Consider the following 17,578-nt stretch of genomic DNA (forward strand, 5'->3'; position numbering starts at 1 on the left):
CAATTTAAAAATAAGAGTATTCTGCAGACTATATATTGTGCATACTGCATAAACAGAAAACCATCTACAATATACAGCATATATAGGCCTGTTTTGTCATTTCTCAATGGTTTTAAAAATATCTTGGGCTTGTGGTGCACAACGGCCGTAATTAATGCGCTGAATTTACAACACAGGATGATATTATGTGATGTCGAGAGTACTGAATATAAAAAATTAAAAATAAACAAGCAAAATATATAACTAGACGAACGAGACTTTGCTACGTTTCACCTACATCGTTTTCACGATAACAAACAAAACAAAACTAATTGTTTCGTCCGCACATCCAGCATAATTGTCTTACAATTAGGCCAACACTGACACTGGCCTTGTCATTGCTGCTTGGGGGTTAGAATCACTTCCACAATTTCTGATGAAACCTTTTATTATATTTGTATTAATGTATGATATTTTTCATCAAAGTATATTTACTCGTTATTGCGTTAAATTCTTTTTGAAAATTTTCATGTATTAATAACTAAATCTAGACATTTTATACGGACCTGAAAACCTAAACCAATAAAACTCAAAATATAAGTTTAGTTCGTATCAAATCAATGTTTAAATACCTAATGGATTTTTTCTATTTTGGACCTACGGGTTCAACCATCCAAGAGTATCTATTAATTTTTACATTCTTCTTTTTAAAAATTTCAGTTGTTCAAATCACGTACATTAGACCTCAGTTTCTGTAAACGAATTTCATTTTAACATATGATTACACAATTTTAATTTATAATGTTCAAAAGCAGTTACAATACATCTATCACACGAGGTTCACGCTGATCGTAATAATAAAGAAGTCACATAGACATAGTATGGCCTTGCTGTTAGTACAGGAGAACTCATGTTTATATCGTTATTTTCAATGGTTACATTGATCGTGTGGTAGTGCAGATGCGACATAAATAAAATTTGTGTGGTTGTGCGGATCCAACAGAGACAAGAAAAACATAAAAAAATATGGCTACAATTAGTAACCATGTAGAACGAAAAAAATTAATGTGAATTTTTTGTTTCTCAAAATTTATATTAATTAAGTTGAATTTTTAGCTAAAATTATTGATAGGTAGATCCCGTTCTTTTCCTCTAATGAGGAATTAATTTATAAAAAAAAAAATTCTCTGCAATTCTGATGAAGAACAAAATGAACAAAAATTTCTATTTTTTTATTTTTTCAGTTTCTCAAATAAAAATTTATTTTTCATTTTGTTTATTTTTTCCATTAATCCGGTGGTCACCAATCAAAACCTATATGAATTTTATTTGTTGTTCCTCATGAAAAAGCTTTTGGATGATAGACTTCAATTTAGAAATGGACAATTAACAAAAAAAAAAAATTTGATCAAATCTCTACTTATATCTATATTAAAATTATACGAAAATGAAGCATTAGAATAGTATACAGCTAACTGAATAAAATTTCCGTACATTTTAATCAATTAAATCTTAATTTTATATTATAATTGAAATATATAGAGTATAAGAATATTTATATGAAGTGTAATTAATATGATATATATGAATACAAAAATGTATTTATATTTCTATATATTAGCAACATCAGTTAATTTTGTATGCACCAATCTTCAACCTAATACATTTTAATTATGAACATTCCACATTCTAAATAACTATATTGTACAATAAATATAATATCAAAGTAATTAGGAAATGTTTAAAATATATGTTATCCGAAAATAAATGCTTACCACTAATTATAAACAAAAACATTTAAGCTAATTATAATTTAAACCAAATTATTCGCAAGATAAATTACATAAACAATTATAATGATATTAATTAGGTGCTTAAAATAAATATTATTCATTTAAAATCTTTTATAGCACTAACAAAATTCAACTGATTTAGAAATTTTTTTAGTAAATTTAAAATGAAACCCGTGCTATAGCGCAAGTATACTTGTCATGTTTTAATAGAATATTTAAATCTCTCGTAGTTTATTTTGGAACAAAACTTAGGTTCACTTCTAGGCTGAACTTTTAAATTCACCTTTAGGGTGAACCTTTAAATTCACTTCACTTTCTATGACCAATCAAAATGAAATGTAAATTATTAGATAAAAAATATGAAACTAAAAAAATAGCTGAAAAAAGAAAAAAACATCAATTTTAACGATGCTAACGCCACCCGCTAAATCCTAAACCCTAAATTTTAGACCCAAAATTAATACCCTAAACACAAACCCTAAACCCTAAACCGAAATCCTAGACCCTAAACCCATACTATAAACCCTAAACCTAAACTATAAACCTTAAATTCAAATTATATACCCTAAACCCAAATCTTATACCCTAAACCAAACCCTATATCTTAAACCCTAAATCCTATACCCTTAACCCAAACCATAAATCCTAAACCCAAATCCTATAGCGTCTAGGGTTTATGGTTTGGGTTTAGGGTCTAGGATTTGGGTTTACAGTTTAAAGTTTGGGTTTAGGGTATACAGTTGGATTTAGGGTTTATGGTATGGCTTTATGGTCTAGGATTTGGGTTTAGGATATACAGTTTAGGTTTAGGGTATAGAATTTGAGTTTATGGTATAAAAATTGGGTTTATGGTTAAGAGTTTGGGTTTAGGATTTAGTGTTTAGAATTTAAAATTTAAAATTTAGGGTTTCGGGTTTAGCTAGCGGTGTTAGCATCGTTAAAATTGACGTTATTTTTTTTTTTAAATTTTTAATATTTTTTATTTAATAATCTATGCGCACTTTGATTTGTCTTAGAATGTGAAGTGGATTTAAAGGTGTACTCTATGATAGACTAGGAATATTGTACTTTCCATATATTGTATAGATGCCCTAGTCATACGATTGTATATATACCAAGGCAAGGGTTTTGCCAAGTGACATGGTATCAGAAGCCTACTAGCCGCACTCTCTTCTTTTCTTCTTCCTCTTCGTATCTTCTTCTTCTTTCTCAAAATCATGGCTCTTACAACTGAAAAAGCTTTTGGCGTTACACATATCAAGTCCTACATCCCTATTGTCTTAGATATGCAGAAGATGAATTATGATGCTTGGCATGAATTAGTTGAGACCCACTGTCTCACCTTTGGTGTTTCTGGCCACCTCGATGGCACTTCTCTACCGACGAATGCTGAAGACACACCATGAAAGGAACGTGACGGTCTCATCAAGATGTGGATCTATGGTACCATCTCCTCTTCTCTCCTCGATACAGTCCTCAAAACTCGCTGCTCTGCTCGTGATCTATGGGTCACTATTGAGAATCTTCTCCACGACAACAAAGAGGCCCGTGCTATTCAACTTGAAAACGAACTTCGATCTCTTACCATTGGCGATATGTCAGTCCATGAGTACTGCCAAAAACTCAAGACTACCACGGATCTCCTAGCCAACATAGACTCTCCTGTTACATATAGAGCTGTGGTCATGCACATGTTGAACGGTCTCTCGGAAAAGTTCGATAACATTCACAACGTTATCAAACACAGATCACCGTTTCCATCCTTTTATGTTGCTCGCTCGATGCTGATCATGGAGGAGGATCGGATTAACAAACATACCAAGAGCACTTCACCTCAAGTCCTGCACGCTTGCTCTACGCAAGGTAACGTCCCACCTGGACAAACCTCTAACTACGTCAACAACTGTGGAGACCAGCACCAGCAATATTATCAAGGAAATTCTCGCAACAACCAAAACAGAGAACGTGGAAGGGGACGCTCTAACAACTACCGTGGACGTGGACGAAATCAAAACAACTGGAACAACCAGTCCAATTGGACTCAGCAGCCGGTTTCATGGCAACCACAACCACCTCCACAGTTTTGGCAGCAGCAAAACTGGAACCAAAACCAGCAACAGTGGCGCCCTGCTCCTGGTCCTATGGCCTATCAGATCACAGCTTCACCATCTCCAAACGCAGGCATACTTGGTCCTTACCAGCAGAGTGCAAGTGGTCAAACCCACTACAATTCCGCAGCAACTTGCTCAAGCGTTTGGCACGATGACTCTACAAGAACCTCAGGACGCAGGCTGGTACATGGACACAGGAGCAACGGCACATGTGACATCTCAACCAGGTACCCTCTGTTCTCTTTTTAATACGAGCAACACATCTTCGGTTCTCGTCGGTAACAGATCCTCTCTTCCTACAAAGGCCATTGGTTTTCAATCTATCTCTACCTCTAAACGTCCTTTACATCTCAATAACATTCTTGTCTGTCCCTCCATTATTAAAAATCTTGTCTCAGTCCGTCAATTTACTAAAGACAATTGGATTTCTATTGAATTTGATCCTTTTGGTTTTTTGGTTAAGGACTTGACGACTCGAACTCCTCTGCTCCGATGTAACAGCCCTGGACCTCTTTACTCCATTGATGTCACGGCTGCATCATCATCTTCTCCCCAAGTATTTCTTTCTTCTGCTGCAACATCAACGGTGTGGCATCGTCGTCTTGGCCACCCCGGCAATAATACTTTGCAATCTCTTTTATCTTCTGATTTGATTAAATTCTCAAAAACAGATCATTCTTTTTGTCATTCTTGTCAGCTTGGAAAACATGTTAAACTTCCTTTTGATTCAGTTCAATCCTCTGTTTTTGAAACTTTTCAAATGATTCATTCAGATGTATGGACCTCTCCGGTTTCTAGCATCGGTGGAAAAAAATATTATGTTTTTTTAGACCATTTCAGTCACTATGTATGGGTTTACCCACTCAAAAGAAAATCAGAAGTTTTCCAAGTTTTCTTACATCTCTCGGCTTACATTCACAACCAATTTGGTCGCCAAATCAAGTCACTCCAATGTGATAATGGCGGTGAATACAACAACAGCCAGTTTCTCAACTACTTCTCTACCAATGGCATCACTCATAGATTCTCTTGTCCTCATACTTCACAACAAAATGGCAAGGTTGAGCGAACGTTACGTACACTAAACAACTTCGTGTGTACTCTTCTTTTTCAAGCCAACTTGCTTATGGGTTACTGGGTTGAAGCTCTTAATATGGCTGCTCATCTATTCAATATACTTCCTTCCACAGCCATTCAGAATGATATTTCTTTCACAAAGCTCTTCAACAAACCAGTCTCATATCAACATCTTCGAGTGTTTGGCTGTTTATGTTATCCCAACCTAACAGCCACGGCTCAACACAAGCTCTCTCTACGCTCCACTGCTTGTGTTTTCATCGGTTTCCCCACGTCTCATAAAGGTTACTGATGCCTTGACTTACACACTCGAAAAGTCATTCTTTCTCGTCATTTCATATTTGATGAGAATACTTTTCCTTTCTCTTCTATCACCACCTCTTCATTTCAAACACCAACCCCAGATACCACACCTCCACCTTCTTCCCCTATTTTACGTACAATCATAAACACTCCTGCTCCTTCTTCTCCTATTGTTCCTCCTGCTGTTCCACCTCCTCTTGTTCCTCCTACGGTTCCACCTCCAACTCACCAAATGGTGACACGTAGCAAAAGAGGAATATCAAAACCTCGCCAGCCTCTCTCTCTCACAGCTCAAACTATTTCACCCCTTCCCACTTCCTATCTTCAAGCTCTTAAGGATCCTAACTGGCGAGAATCTATGCAAGAAGAGTATGATGCTCAGATTGAAAAGGGAACATGGTCACTGGTACCGCGTTCAGATAATGTTAATATTGTGCGTTCAATGTGGATTCACAGGCACAAATTTGACGCGGACGGCATTCTACGACGGCATAAATCACGTCTGGTGGCGAATGGAAAATCACAGTAACCCGAAATTGACTGTGATGAAACATTTAGTCCAGTTGTTAAACCAGCGACAATCCGCCTCGTACTAGACCTTGCCCTGTCTAAGAAATGGCCAATCCACCAGCTCGACGTCAAGAACGCATTTCTTAATGGTGACCTTGGGGAAACAGTTTATATGCACCAACCATTGGGTTTCAAAGATGAAACAAAACCTGATCATGTATGTCTCTTGCACAAAGCTCTATATGGTCTTAAGCAAGCTCCCCGAGCATGGTTCGAGCGTGGTATCAACGTTTTGCCTCTTTCGCAAAACGTGTCGGTTTCAAGCAGAGCAACAGCGACTCATCTCTTTTCATTCATCACAGCAGCCCAGGAACCGCTTATCTCCTTCTCTACGTTGACGACATCTTACTCACCGCCTCGTCTACAAAGCTTCGTGACTCCATCATCACTTTCCTCAATGCAGAATTTGCAATGACTGATCTTGGAAAACTTCATTTCTTCCTTGGCATCTCCATCAAATACAATGACGCTGGTATGTTTTTGCAACAAAAGACGTACGCTATGGAGATCCTTCAGCGAGCAAATATGTCAAATTGTAATCCATGCACAACTCCAGCGGATGCGCGCGCTAAACTATCAGATGAAGGCAGCCCTCCGATGTCGGACCCCACCTTATATCGAAGTCTGGCCGGCGCTCTTCAATATCTCACCTTCACCAGGCCCGACATCTCTTTTGCAGTACAACAAGTTTGTCTCTTCATGCACGCACCGCTTAAATCCCATTACAATGCCTTGAAGCGCATCCTTCGCTATCTTAAAGGAACCTTGGACCATGGCTTGCAACTTACGCCTAACACATCTCAGACTCTCACTGCCTACTCTGACGCCGACAGGGCAGGTTGCCCATCGACAAGACGCTCCACCTCTGGTTACTGCGTTTTCCATGGTGACAACTTAATCTCATGGTCTTCCAAACGTCAGCAGACCGTCTCGCGATCCAGCGCAGAAGCGGAATATAGAGGTGTCGCTGAAGTCACATGGATAAGGAACCTCCTACTCGAGCTCCACTGCCCCTTGACGACTGCAACTATCGTCTACTGCGATAATGTAAGTGCCGTTTATCTCTCCACGAACCCAGTTCAACACCAACACACAAAGCACGTCGAGATAGACATACATTTCGTCCGGGAACGCATCGCCATAGGACATGTTCGAGTTCTTCATGTACCATCCTCAAGCCAGTACGCAGACATCTTTACAAAGGGTCTTCATTCACCTATCTTCTTGGAATTCAAATCCAGTCTACGCGTATCTAAAGACCCGGCTTCGACTGAGGGGGAGTGATAGACTAGGAATATTGTACTTTCCTTATATTGTATAGATGCCCTAGTCATACGATTGTATATCTAATTTACATAATGCAAGTGAGTGAACCTAAATTTTGTTTTTTATTTTGGGTATATCCAATGAGATATTTTCATTACCAATTTTTATTTTTTTTTCCTTAATCCCTTATATATTAATTGGAAACATTACAACTTTTAAGTGTAGCCACGTGTCATCACCAGAATGAAATTCAGAATCCTTATAAAATATGTTGGTCCAATTAAGTATATATATTATACTTTTCATTAAACTAATCATAAAATTAATTAAAGTGTACAATTACTATTTTCTTTTCTTTCCTTAAACAAAAGCTACGGAATAACCAAATATAAGTAATATATATATGACAATTAATGATTCTAATAATAAAGATTTAATAACAATTTATATTTCATCCATCGTTTTTGTTTAATTTTATATTATTAAAATAAATTAAAAAATCAAATTAGCTATAAAATTAAAATATAGATTTTTTCGTATATATTATATTTTGAATTTTTTAAAATGACAAAATTACTAAAACTGTTAAAATAATTATGTTAAAAATTAATGATCAATGGTTTAACATCTCTTATATATTAATAGAGAAACATTTAAAAAGTTTAGAACATGTAGTTTGTACTAATTAAAAAAATGTCATGCTGAGTTGTCACGTAATTGGAATGTTAATTTGTTTACGTGGCGGCTTAAAAATCAATTGAGAATTTTGTTGGTCCAAAATTAAATTGCTAGAGAATCCCCTATATATTAATTGAGAAGCATTTGAAAAATTAGAACCTTAATTTTGTATTAATTTTAAAAAACCCCAAATCCTAGGTGGCACTCTAAATGCCTTCTAAATTTCATTTCAAAGAATTCTAGAGCATCTAATATAAAGCATAGTTTAATCTAATGGTGTCACATTATTCCATAAGTATATAACACTAGAGAACATTATATTAACCTAAAATATAGAAAGTGTGTATTCTTTCCTTAAATAAAAGCTACGGAATTACCTAATATGATTTACATATATATGACAATTAATGATTATAAATAATAAAGATTTGATAACAATTTTTGCATCCTTCTTCATTTTTGCTTAAATTTATATTATTAAAAAAAATTAAACAATCACATTAACCATATAATAAAAAAATTAGATTTTTTTCTTATATGTTATATTTTGAATTTTTTAAAATGACTTTAAAATTAAAAAAATGAAAAAACCTTATATCTTTTTTTTTTTTTTTAAAACGACTTTAAAATACAAAAATGAGGACATCTTATATGGTAAATTTTTCTTATATGTTAGAATTTTCTTATATGTTATATTTTGATTTTTTTTTTAAACGACTTTAAATTACAAAAATGTAAGTTTTCCTTAAGTATACGACTAAAAACATTAAAGTGACATGTATCAATTCGATGGTTGATTTGAAAGCTTTCAAAACCATATGGAAGATAAAAGTCAAAATAATTTAACTGTGGAAACAATACTGTTCACTTTTTTCAAGAATGTGTTCGATGGAAAAAATAAGATTTTTATGTTATAATTTGTTTAATGTCCACTAGAGAACATTATATTAACCTAAAAGGTAAGAAGTGTGTATTCTTTCCTTAAATAAAAGCTACAGAATTACCTAATATGATTTACATATATATGACAATTAATGATTATGAATAATAAAGATTTGATAACAAATTTTGCATCCTTCTTCATTTTTGTTTAATTTTATATTATTAAAAAAATAAACAATCACATTAACCATATAATAAAAAATTAGATTTTTTGTTATATTTTGAATTTTTTAAAATGACTTTAAATTACAAAAATGAGGAAACCTTATATGTTATATATTTTTTTTTAAAACGACTTTAAAATACAAAAATGAGGACACCTTATATGTTATTTTTTCTTATATGTTAGATTTTTTCTTATATGTTATATTTTAAATTTTTTAAAACGACTTTAAATTATAAAAATGTAAGTTTTCCTGAAGTATACGACTAAAAACATTAAAATGACATGTATCAGTTTTGTGTTAAAAAAAAAAGACATGTATCAGTTTGATGGTTGATTTGAAAACTTTCAAAACCATATGTAAGATAAAAGTCAAAATAATTTAACTGTGAAAACAATACTGTTCACTTTTTCAAGAATGTGTTCGAGGAAAAATATAAGGTTTTTATGTCATAATTTGTTTAATGTACACTAGAGAACATTATATTAACCTAAAATATAAGAAGTGTGTATTCTTTCCCAAAATAAAAGCTACGAAATTACCTAATATGATTTACATATATATGACAATTAATGATTATAAATAATAAAGATTTGATAACAATTTTTGCATCCTTCTTCATTTTGTTTAATTTTATATTATTAAAAAAAATAAACAATCACATTAACCATATAATAAAAAATTATATTTTTTCTTATATGTTATATTTTGAATTTTTTAAAATGACTATAAATTACAAAAATGAGAAAACCTTATATGTTATATATTTTTTTAAAACGACTTTAAAATACAAAAATGAGGACACTTTATATGTTATATTTTTCTTATATGTTAGATTTTTCTTATATGTTATATTTTGAATTTTTTAAAAGACTTTAAATTACAAAAATGTAAGTTTTCCTTAAGTATATGACTAAAAACATTAAAATGACATGTATCAATTTGATGGTTGATTTGAAAGCTTTCAAAACCATATGGATGATAAAAGTCAAAATAATTCAACTGTGAAAACAATACTGTTCACTTTTTTCAAGAATGTGTTCGATGGAAAAATAAAGCTTTTATGTCATAATTTGTTTAATGTCCAATCCGATCAACCCATGATGTATTAATTATATTTTTGTTCCATTTTTTTTTAATAAAAATTGATCCGATCCATCGGAAAGAAATTATATAATAACAACAAAAAATATTTTTTATATATAAATAAAATGATCAAATATATAAAAGAAACTATCGAAATATATACAAATAAATTCACTCTGCGCAAGACGCAGGTCTTATCCTAGTGTTATATTATATAGTATGTCCATTATGGACCATTCATTTATCAAATTAAAATTTATTATATATTATTTCATTAAATAAAACCTACGGAATTACCTAATGTGATTATGATATATATATAGTAATTAATGATTTTAAATAATAAAAAATTGGTAATAATCTGTAAACTTTCTATCATTTTTGTTTAATTCTTTATTATTAATATAAATTATACAATTACATTAATCATATATTAAAATTTTATATTTTTTTTGTATATGTTGTATTTTGAATTTTTTAAAATGAGTATAAATAACTAAAACTGTTAAAAGTCTCACATAAACTTTTGTGATCAATGTTTAATTTTTTTTATAATAAGATACAATGATAATAAAATCATATAAATAAATAATTTTATTTTAATAGGTGTTTATGTTAATATATATATACTTCATATCATTTAAAATTAATTATATATCATATACGATGGATAAAATTGATTGTTTTGATTTATTTATCTTAAAATGATTGAGAATAAACAGGAGCTGTCATTTGATTTATATGTGCAAACCAATTTATTACATAATAGTAACTGATTTCTTAGTTATTTAATATATAATTATTATTTTATTATTTCATACTATGCAAAAAAATATAAAATAAGTAATAAATGTAAAATATTTATTCTGCACAAGGTGCGGATCTTAACCTAAGAATGCATCTCTTTAATAATTTTAAATCTTAAACATTTTCTAAATCCCAGGCCAAAATAAAAGAAAGAAATGAGAATAAACTCAAAAAAAATATTTATATCGGGCAATAACCAAAATGACACAAATAAAGAGAAAATATCGAAGATAGATAGGATTGACACGTGTACGCAAACTTCTCATAACCATAATTAACTTTTAAATTACTAAATCATGATATAAAACTAAACTGAAGTTGTTTAATTTTAACCAAATAGTAGGCATGAGATTCTTTGGCCTAAACGTTAGGTTTTTATGCGATAAAATTTTTTTTTGACCTAAAATATTTTTTAAAATGAGATCAGTTCATTTGTAAACAAATTATGTAATTAACAAAAAAAGTTTTTAAAAAATTGTTTAAGGGCCAAAAATATTAATTCAATCAATAATATAAATTTTATTTTTCATACGATATTTCTTAAATAATTTTCATATAAATTTACCCTGCGCAAGGCGCATGTCTTATCCTAGATGAATAGATCATCGGTTTAATTCGTTATTTTACCATAAGTAACACTCCGTCCTCGAGGATGAGAGGGTGTTATACATACTCTAACAACAATACTTAAGATTCTAATATTTGTTTTTGTTGTGATCTTATCACAGAACGTTCTTCTAGGAGCCATCAATACTTCTGCAATAACAATGACATGGGCAATGGCAGAACTTATGAGAAACCCGCGAGCGATGAATAAAGTACAAACCGAAATCAGAAACCAGATGGGGAAACAACAGATCAGTGATCACTTTGGATGACATACATCAGCTCCATTACTTGAAAATGGTGATCAAAGAAACATGGAGGCTGCACCCTCCAGCACCTCTTCTGGTTCCCAGAGAAGTGATATCTGAATTTGAGATCAATGGCTACAAGATTCAGCCCAAGACACTGCTTCATGTGAATGCATGGGCCATCGGGCGTGATCCCGATACCTGGAAAGACCCTGAAGTGTTTTTCCCTGAGAGGTTTATGGATAATGACATTGATGCAAAGGGACAGAACTTTGAGCTGTTGCCGTTTGGAAGTGGCAGGAGAATCTGTCCTGGAATGTACATGGGGACAACAATGGTTGAGTTTGGTTTGGCGAATATGTTGTATCAATTTGATTGGAAGTTACCAGAAGGCATGGTGGTTGAAGATATCGACATGGAAGAAGCTCCTGGACTCACTGTGGGCAAGAAAAATGAGCTTCTACTTGTTCTTGTTAAGTATTGAGAACATTGTTCGCTTCAAACTATGAAAGTTATTTATGAGATTGAAAAATAAAACGTAGCAATGATTGCATAGAAAATGCTCTAAGATCCATCATATATATATATCAGTGATAATATTCTGAAAAAAAAAAAAAAATATATATATATCTATTAAAGATTGAATCCGTTGTATCAGTTTTGTTTGACTGGAAATGACAGAATATCTGTATCTGTTTGACTGGAAGCTACATAGCTAACCACACACTTAGTGCCTACAAGATTCTCAATCCTTAATCTGTAAAATGTTCTACCGAGGAGATGCTGTTGTAGGCTCGGTACGTCATACAAGGCGCAGATAATCAGGGGGCACTGTGTCTTGTCAATCTGTCATGAACTATCTAAGATCCCAGAAACAACTTTTGAGTACATGTACTTGCAGGGGCCGGCTCTGAGGTTTTGGAGGCTTGAAGCGATTTAGTGAAGTTTTCGATAAGAAAAAAAACTGGATCACAACGTTGTCATACCACAGATAGTAGCACTGATCAACATTGATTACCGGAAAAAATATAAAGAAAAAAAAAAAAGAATGTGGTTATATAGCAGCACTGTTGTTGCAACCCTCTGTCTGAGCTAGAGAGTTTATTGTCTTCGCTCGGGGATTTGAACATACAAAGCAGAGAAACTAGGGGTGATTATTATAGTTGTTATAAACTACGAGGATGCATTTGTAAATACATAACAATCTAATCTTCTGTCTCAGTTAGAGAGTTTTGACTTTGAAGCTGTACATAACAACAAGTCATTAAAAAAAAAAAAACTTTCTTTCAGTTTCTTGTTAACTGTTCGGTACTCTCCTTCAAGCTCTTCCCTCACATGGCAGTAATAGCCACAGAGATTGAGAAGAAGAAAGAAAGAGAGAGAGAGGGAGAATCGATTAGTTAAAGCTGGCGTCTTTTAGCCCGAGGCGAGGAGCAATGGCGGAGTTGCGTCACTCCAGCTCTCTCGTTACCCGATCTTCTTCCTCCCCGCTACGCACCGGAGACGATGACTCCTCGAGAGATCGAGACCGTCCGATCTGGTGGGTTCCTTTCCTCGGCGGAGACGATCTCAGGGCTTCTCCGCAGAAGAGTAAAGTCTCGATCTTTCTGATACTGTTCCTCGCCGCCGTCGCAAGCTTGATCTCCGTTTACGGCCTTGTTAACCACTTGGTAAAAAGCCTTTTCCTTTGGATTCGAAAAAGGTGTAAGCTTTATTATCTCTTCTATCTTTGTTGTGTTTTTGCTAGAATGCGCCCTACTTGTGTAAGAAAGATGGGATTGTGCTCAACTGTCCTCATGTAAGTGTTTTAAAAAGGCTTTTGAATCTGTTTGTTAAATGCATAAGCTTTGAATCTCGTAATGTGTTTTGTTTGTGTTTTTAGGTAAAGGAGTCAGCTTCCCGTTGGGAGAATCCTTTGCCTGCAACTACTTCTTGGAAGCCTTGCGCTGAGCGGCGCATTGGTGGAGGAGTCTCTGGTATTTAATAGCTGCTACAGAGAGAATGGTTTTGTTTTGTGTCAGCTTAGTAGCAAATCTCACTTTAATGTTTTTTTTTTCAGATGTTCTTCCTGAGAATGAAACGAATGGATATGTATTCATTCATGCTGAAGGTGGTTTGAATCAGCAGCGGATTGCTGTATGTATCTTCCATGCTTTTGATGCCCTATCATGGTTCAATATGAGTTATGTCTTTTTTTTCTCCCCCAGATCTGTAATGCAGTAGCAGTTGCCAAGATTATGAATGCAACTCTGATTCTACCAGTACTGAAGCAGGACCAAATTTGGAAAGACCAGACGTAAGCTTGATTAAGATATTTGGTTCCATTGCTTTTCTAGGTTTTGCTGCTACTTTGTATTCTAGTTATGATAATATGAGATCTGTAAACTTTGTTGTGCAGGAAGTTTGAAGACATTTTTGATGTAGATCATTTCATTGATTACTTGAAAGATGATGTCCGAATCGTTAAAGACATACCTGACTGGTTCACTGACAAAACAGAGTTATTCTCTAGTATAAGGTTTGCTCCTTCAACTCTTTATTTATTTTCTGATGATATACTTTGTTTGAGTATTTTTAAAAGTGAGCTTGTGGGTCTTTGGCGTAATCTGATTTAAAATTGATTACTATAAAGTATTGACCGTGTTATGTACTTGTCTTTTTGTAGAAGAACAGTCAAAAACATTCCCAAATATGCAGCAGCACAGTTCTATATAGACAATGTATTGCCAAGGATAAAGGAGAAGAAGATAATGGCATTGAAGCCTTTTGTAGATCGACTTGGGTAATATAATCTATATATTCTCTAGTTTAAGGCTCAGACTCTTGAAAAAATTTCTTATATTACTTGTGGTGCTGGAAAAATTTTTCAGGTATGACAATGTACCTCAAGAAATCAACAGATTAAGATGCCGTGTAAATTACCATGCCCTCAAATTTCTCCCGGAGATAGAGCAAATGGCTGATTCAATTGCCTCTAGAATGAGAAACCGCACTGGAACTCCAAATCCTTACATGTATGAGATATCAAAAGCTTTGTTACAACTTGGGACGTTAAGTCTCACTTGTTTCTGTCTCTCTTGTACAGGGCTCTCCATCTTAGATTCGAGAAAGGAATGGTTGGACTGTCGTTTTGTGATTTTGTGGGGACAAGGGAAGAGAAGGCTAGAATGGCGGAGTACAGACAAAAGGAATGGCCTCGGCGCTTCAAGGTGACTTTTATTTGGTGCCTAAAACAAACCTCTGCAGCTGCTGCCTTAACGAGTTTGCTTGACATGTATTGCAGAATGGCTCCCATCTCTGGCAGCTGGCCTTGCAGAAGCGGAAAGAAGGTAGATGCCCTCTTGAGCCGGGCGAAGTTGCTGTGATCCTACGCGCAATGGGGTATCCAAAAGAAACACAGATCTATGTAGCATCTGGTCAAGTCTATGGAGGCCAAAACCGTATGGCTCCACTAAGAAACATGTTCCCAAACTTGGTAAGACCACCGAAACATGTCCCATCAGAATCAGTCTCTCTCACAACAGCTGTCCTTTTAAAATCAGGTAACAAAGGAGGATTTAGCAGGGAAAGAGGAACTAGCAAGCTTTAGAAAGCACGTGACGAGCTTAGCTGCTCTAGACTTCTTGGTGTGTTTGAAGTCGGATGTGTTTGTGATGACACACGGTGGAAACTTTGCGAAACTGATCATTGGAGCAAGGAGATACATGGGCCATCGCCAGAAATCAATCAAGCCGGATAAAGGATTGATGTCGAAATCATTTGGGGATCCTTACATGGGATGGGCAACTTTTGTGGAGGATGTGGTTGTCACTCATCAAACAAGGACCGGTTTGCCTGAAGAAACTTTCCCTAACTATGATCTTTGGGAGAATCCTCTCACTCCATGTATGTGTAAAGCTTAACGATGCTCTTGGTTTTTGCATTTTGTGAGCTGATGATTAGCTGCTTTAAGAAAAAGAGAGAAGATGAGTTTGGTCTGTGGATTTTTGTCTTGAGGAGCAAGATACTATAGAGGTTTGGTAGTTTATTCTCTTTCTTTGTTTTTAACCATTCAAAGCTGTTGTTATAAACATAACCCTTAGAAGAGCATCTTTTATCTGTTTAGAAATCGACAGTCTTTTAAAAACTAAAATACTAATTTTTAATTTCAGGAGTATAACATGATAACTTATTTATTTTTAAGGTGACAAATAAAACGTGCCCAATTATTAAATGCCAAATATATACAAAGTTTTTTAATAGAATAGAGAAAACAACCATTAAAATCCTGAACTTTCAAATTAAAGCGAAAAAAGAATTTTCAACTTTTCAACTTTTAAATATTAGTTGTTTTAACTCTTATTTTTTTGTTGACTCGGCCATATGTAAATTATATTATATAATTAATAATATATACAAAATTTATTTTATAAAGATGATCTTCATACTTAGAATATTGATTTTAGTGATTAAATATTTTTTTAAGTTAAAAGTTTTTTTTATTTTTAATCAAATTACTGTTTCATTGACAAACAAACATGTGTGCTAATATTTAATTATTTAATAATATTGTGGATTACTAATTTTTATTATTTTTATTCTGTAAAAACTATTATTATTATTAGTTTAATATGTTTTCTAATTATTTTTAATCGTAAAAGAGTAAATAAAAAACTAGTCTATTTAAAAATGACATATCCTTACATTTTATTAAAGCTGATATCATACAATAAGTAAAAGCCGAATACGCTCACCGTATAAGGTGTCCACGTAGGATTATTAATTCCAGCCAATCACAGATCTTCATCTCTCCACATCACCACCACGATTGTGTAAAGTCGTCCACCACCATCGAAGCTATTTAACAGCTTCAACCACATTATTATCCACACTCTTCGTCTCCCCAAACTCCACCTATATAAACTCCCCCGATTCCCAAATCTCCTCTGCTAGAGCTTTGGCAAAATCTAGCACCAAAGCTCCGACTAGATCAACCACCAGTTCAATGGATAAGAAAAAAGGGTCGGTCGCTATGACGGATCACATTAGCGCGTGGCTCCATCTACAGCCCCAAATCATCCACAAAGCGGGATCCTCATAGTGCTGGATCTGTTATTTTCGGCGAAAAGGTATGGCCTGATATTCTAAATCCTGAATTTCATAAATTTTTTTTATCATTAAACCTATTCTACACCTCAACATGAATCTGTGATACAAGGTGAAGCTCAGAACCGTGTAAGCCGGAATAAACATTTTCTGAATCGGGGATCTTAACCTTTTTAATGACATAGCAGGAGAGACACATGGTTAAGTCTAGGCTGCCACATGTAGAATTAACTCATCTTTTTTTTTTCTTTTTCATGTCCGGAATAGGAATATTGTTTAATCATAGCTCTATCAGTTTTGAGTATTTTGACTCTCCAAATTATATGGATACACTTTTAGAATCTCCTACGTATGGTTAAGGATATGCTCTGGTTCAACATTATTAATTCACTTTACCAGCTGCGTGGAAAAAATCAGTAAAAATATAGATTCTTAATTTTTTAAAATAGAACAAAAAACTTAAGTTTATATGGCTTCCACCTAAGAAAAAAGCTACACGGATGCTAAAAAGAAAAAAAAAAAAGAAAAAAAAAGAAAAAAAGCTACACCAAATCAAACCATCGGACCTTGATAATACTAAACATTGCGACCATGGAAATTTGATGTGGTAATAAGATGGATAAATAGGACCATTGTGAATCAATCGGAGTAGATAGATGCAAAGGAAAAAGAAAACCCTAGGTTTCTCTTGATTGGGATGAGACAGAGTTTTGTACTAAATTTAAAACGTGGAAATATTTGATTTTAACCGGTGGTGGTAGTCCAGTGGCGCTTGAGGGAATAAACCCAATACGGCGAACCCTGGTTCGAACCCCGCTGGCCACACGGATATGGGCTATTGCTTTCGGCTCATTTGAATGCCC

The 17,578-nt window shown here is 33.8% G+C and overlaps 2 protein-coding genes across 2 annotated transcripts; both read left to right on the forward strand.

Moving 5' to 3' along the window:
- The first annotated feature begins 2,891 nt into the window (after nt 1-2,891).
- LOC106411960 lies at nt 2,892-4,781 on the forward strand. Its single transcript, XM_048769610.1, has 2 exons — nt 2,892-4,110; nt 4,347-4,781. The coding sequence occupies exons 1-2, from the start codon at nt 3,203-3,205 to the stop codon at nt 4,351-4,353; spliced, it is 915 nt and encodes a 304-aa protein (XP_048625567.1). The 5' UTR covers nt 2,892-3,202; the 3' UTR covers nt 4,354-4,781.
- Nucleotides 4,782-12,914: 8,133 nt separating this feature from the next.
- Nucleotides 12,915-15,662, forward strand: LOC106360379 (protein PECTIC ARABINOGALACTAN SYNTHESIS-RELATED-like). Its single transcript, XM_048769611.1, has 11 exons — nt 12,915-13,300; nt 13,378-13,428; nt 13,513-13,606; nt 13,690-13,766; nt 13,838-13,926; nt 14,029-14,148; nt 14,296-14,412; nt 14,501-14,644; nt 14,716-14,839; nt 14,914-15,105; nt 15,173-15,662. The coding sequence occupies exons 1-11, from the start codon at nt 13,067-13,069 to the stop codon at nt 15,530-15,532; spliced, it is 1,602 nt and encodes a 533-aa protein (XP_048625568.1). The 5' UTR covers nt 12,915-13,066; the 3' UTR covers nt 15,533-15,662.
- The last annotated feature ends 1,916 nt before the right edge of the window (nt 15,663-17,578 follow it).

Source organism: Brassica napus, chromosome C9 (genome assembly GCF_020379485.1).
Source record: "Brassica napus cultivar Da-Ae chromosome C9, Da-Ae, whole genome shotgun sequence".
Classification (NCBI taxonomy): Eukaryota; Viridiplantae; Streptophyta; class Magnoliopsida; order Brassicales; family Brassicaceae; genus Brassica; species Brassica napus.